The following is a 4490-nucleotide window of genomic DNA, read 5'->3' on the forward strand; positions in this document are numbered from 1 at the left end:
ACAGGAAATGTCAGTTAGCCTTTTAAGGAAAACAAAAGAGGACTCCTGATTTTCCAAGGATGAGGGGACTAGACTAGGAGGTGTCTCAGGACTTTGATTCTTATTAATTCTAACAGTAGCCATAAGACTGACATAGCTTTTCTGCTGCATAGAAACAAATTCCGATACCATTTTGGGAACCTCTCAAATATTTTCTTTCATACAGAAATGACTCTGATGAAAACAATAATTTTGCTATTTAAGGGGATGTACTTGTTTCTTGAATTGTGAGAGGAAATCAAACAAGGCCATCTGTAGAACCTGACCAAGCCTTGAAATGATTACATCACCTAAACATCTAACTTTAATATATTTTCAGATGTTCAGCAGCTATTACTGGTAAAAATGCAGTAAATAAATGTCAGGGAGGCAGCTGTGTTACCACACCGTGCAGACCTAACAGAGCAACAGGGCTGTATGGAAAAGAATGTGAGTTCATACCTGATAAAGAGCAGATGGAGAAGGCTTCTATAATGTTTTCACAAAGTATTAATTCTGTAAGTACCTTCTTTTTTTTTTTCTTGACACTTAAGAATTTAATGAGATTTTTTTATCCCCAGATGCTGCAAGAGAGGATCAAATTTTAGGAACTCATCAGTGAGCAACTGATTCTCTGCGGCACAAGCTAGGAGAACAAAATCAGGGATAAAGTCTTATCTTTCCCTTCCCCATCTTTAAGTCCAGTCTTGCTTCTCCACCATCTCTGCGGCACAAGCTAGGAGAACAAAATCAGGGATAAAGTCTTATCTTTCCCTTCCCCATCTTTAAGTCCAGTCTTGCTTCTCCACCCCCAAATGCTAGGGATATAAACTAGCTTACAATTTAAGTGCTTAGAATTACTTCAAATGTTTTTAAAGGCAGACAAGCACAAAACTTTTTAGTTAAATAAGAAATTTATCCAGGAGGATCAGGCACTTCCTTTAATTAGTCAATAAGGACACGATTAGTAATCTTTAATTTAACTTTCAGAGATCTCTTTTCAGACTGTATACTTGCCTTTGGTCATTAGGTGAAATTCTCTATCATTTTAAGAGTGTTGGTTCCCTTATGGAGTTTGTACACAGTTTTAATAGCTTTAAATATTTCTTAATGTTTTTTAAATGACCAACTGGCCATAAGATACCTTTGACAAGTTATCCTGATTAATGCTATATATAAATATATATCAGCAAATTTGCACAAAGATTAAGTGCATCAGTTAACTGACGTTATGTGGAGTCCCTCTTATCTTCCCGTCAACATAAATTGTGTTTTCCTTTTTGAGTAGAGGGTGAAGTAACTTGCAAGAGTCTGTCAATAACAATGTGGCACAAGTTTTAAAAATGTGGTGTACCCTGGTTCCAGGCCCATCCTTCAGTCTGGCTTTGCAGTCCATTTCCAGACTTATTCAGAAACTCCCAAGAGGGGTCCCAGAATATATGTTTTAAGTTAATTACAGAGTTAAATTTTATGCACAATGAAAATTCGTTTACACAAATTTTTTTCAGATTCCCTTGCTAAAAAGTAGCCATAATGATAATATGGAGACACTATCAAAACATTCTGAAAAATGCAAAGAGAAAAATAAATGTTTTATAACTGATTATTTTCTAAATTACTAAAATTCCAAATATTTAAGATTTTTAATTGAATGATAATACTGGAAAGTCATTGAGAGGAGGGACTAGGTTATACCTTCTTTGTATACTGTGCCTCTTTTTTAAACCCCCAAATGCTAGGGATATAAATGCTTAAGAAAGCGGAAGAAACTATCACTTATTGGTTGTGTCAGTATTGATCCTACTGCACATATTCTTATGTAATTCTTGAGTTTTGTAGATTAAAAAAAAAAACCCGATGTGCAGATTGATTAAGATTACTCGAAAATAACATATTGAGCTTTTATTATGTGTCAGACACTAGACTAAGTTGTGAGGAAGTAAAATTTACTGAGACAAGTTTCTGGCATAGGTGGATTGACAGCTTAGTGAGTGTACTACAATGTTAAAGGGGCCTTACTGAAATTTTTATAAGGTACTGTGAGGCCACGGGATTGAATGAAAGCTCTTTGAGGGAAGGGTAGAAAATGAGAAAATATTTTGAAAATGACCCTTTGGCTGAAAAATGAAGGTAAAGTTCACAATGCAGAAAACAGAGGAAGAGGAACTTCTTGACAAAATGGGAATCGTGAGCAAAGTCATAGAGAAATAAAACAGTCAAGCAAGACTACAGTGGGGAAAATCAGAGACTTGGAATACACAGCCAGAGTGAGGATGGAGAGCGAAGCAAAAATCCAAATCATGTAGATTGCCATTTGCCACATGAAGTAGTATAGATTGCAGCATGTAAGCAATGAAGAGTGACCAAAGGGTCTTAAATACAGGTGTAAGAAGGAAGATGCCTCTTGCATGAAGTAGTATAGATTGCAGCATGTAAGCAATGAAGAGTGACCAAAGGGTCTTAAATACAGGTGTAAGAAGGAAGATGCCTCTTGCAGTTAGTTGTGGAATGGACCAACTGAAGGGGAAGCAAGATGAAAAAGTCAGGTAGAAAACTGCAGTAGCCTGAGGTAGGGATCATGAAGGCTTGAGTGATGAAGATTCCACTAGAGAAAGAGAAAAGATGATGAACTGGAGAGACAGTGAAATGTATTGATCTTGGTTATTTTATAGAGGGAAGAAGGTATGGAAACTCCCAGTTTCCTGATTTAGGTGACTGGGTGAATAGTGTGACATCAATTTAGGAAATACGTGAAGAGGAGGAGCAGAGTTGGAGAAAAGGTGATGAATTCAATTCTGAACGTGTGAAGTTTGAGGAGCTTGTGGGACACCCGAGTGGATTTTAGAGAGAGCTGGAATGTTGGGTGTGGAAAGTTGGAATGTAAGGTGTTGATAAGTGAATGGGAAGTAAGGGAGTGAGTGGGAAGTGAAAGATGGGATGGAGAGATGAGATGGTACCAGGAAAGAAATGTTGAAATGTGGGCGTCTTGAAGATAGTGGTGATGACTCAAAATTGCAAATTTGAGAAGTAAGAAGGAAGCCAAAAGCAGGTAAGTGGTTACTGAGAAGCTCTATGGGTCCAACGAAGTTGAAAACATGATTTAAGATAGAAATTCTGAATTACGACTATGATTTTCTCTAGCAGTGTTTGATTATGGGATTGAGCCAAAATTATGGATTAGTAAAGCAGGCTGGAGAGGAGAGCAAGAGATTAAAATATTGTAAGTTAATCAAACCATTAAAGATTTTTAACATTAGTTTACTGTTATCTATATCATTTTATTGACAATTTCAGGTGGTCAGCTTCTGTACAGAAAAAAACCACAATAAAGAAGCCCCAAACCTGCAAAACCAAAAATGCAATCTCCGAAGCACATGGGAAGTAATTCGCGATTCTGAAGACTTTAAGATAACCACTCCTATGACGACACAGCCACCTAAACCCACCTTCTCATTGCTGCAGATCGGACAAAGAATTGTGTGCTTAGTTCTTGATAAGTCTGGAAGCATGACGGTACGTGCAATGAGTCTTGGTCTTCTGGATTCTGGTCTCACATTTGTGTACAATATAATCTGGGCCACAATTTGGAACTCCTGGGAGTAAACACAACACAGAGAGTCAGACATGGCAACACTAACATTGCCATCAGAAATGCCTACTGCTACTTTATTCAACAAACATTCAGCATAAAGTGTCTCATATTTGCCAAATTAAATTAGCTCAATTTATGAACAAAGATCTAATGAATTACATAGCCTTAACATTTGTTTTCACTGACAATATATAGGTCTATAAAACTATTATTAAATCATTAAACTAATGATTGAACTAAAGCCTGATCTGGCTTTATCTTTTAAGGCTATTTTTACAAAAGTGCTAAAATTCTACCCCAAAATGCTACTAATTAGAAAGGGGAATATTTCCTCCATAGAAAGATATGCCTTGAGTAAGCTTTGTTGCCATTTTTTCCACATTGAGGTGACCACTTCCAAATTCCCTTTAGCTTATTCTGTTATTGTCTGCCACTAAACCCAACTTGACTGCTTTTCTTCTGCTTCTCCAGAGTGATAACCGCCTAAAACGACTGAACCAAGCAGGCAGACTTTTCCTGCTGCAGACAGTTGAGCAAGGGTCCTGGGTTGGGATGGTGACGTTTGACAGTGCTGCCTATGTAAGAAGTGAACTCGTACAGATAAACAGTGGCACCGAAAGGGATGCACTCACCAAAAGGTTACCTACAGCAGCCTCGGGAGGAACATCCATCTGCACTGGGCTCCGATCAGCATTTACTGTGAGACAAGTTCCCCTGTTGTAGTTTGTCAATGTTTACAGTTTATGTTTCCTAAGAAATTCCCCTTTCCAGTGTTTCCAAACATGCCTAATGTCTAGTTGAATTAGACAACCAAGGGCAGAGCAATGGTTCAAATGATGCAAAGACACAGGCCCCAAAGCTATTGTTAACTAATCCACTC

At 37.7% G+C, this 4490-nt stretch overlaps 1 protein-coding gene across 1 annotated transcript in view; it reads left to right on the top strand.

Annotated features, from left to right (window-relative positions):
* The window catches only part of CLCA1 (chloride channel accessory 1), a 29569-nt gene that overhangs the window by 11925 nt on the left and 13154 nt on the right, over positions 1 to 4490 (top strand). Inside the window, exons 5-7 of the mRNA XM_011355586.1 lie at positions 359 to 536; positions 3313 to 3531; positions 4082 to 4309. Coding sequence (XP_011353888.1) covers positions 359 to 536; positions 3313 to 3531; positions 4082 to 4309 — 625 coding nt within the window. The remainder of the gene's footprint in view (positions 1 to 358; positions 537 to 3312; positions 3532 to 4081; positions 4310 to 4490) is intronic.

This window comes from Pteropus vampyrus, unplaced genomic scaffold (assembly GCF_000151845.1).
Source record: "Pteropus vampyrus isolate Shadow unplaced genomic scaffold, Pvam_2.0 Scaffold22, whole genome shotgun sequence".
In the NCBI taxonomy this organism is placed as follows: Eukaryota; Metazoa; Chordata; class Mammalia; order Chiroptera; family Pteropodidae; genus Pteropus; species Pteropus vampyrus.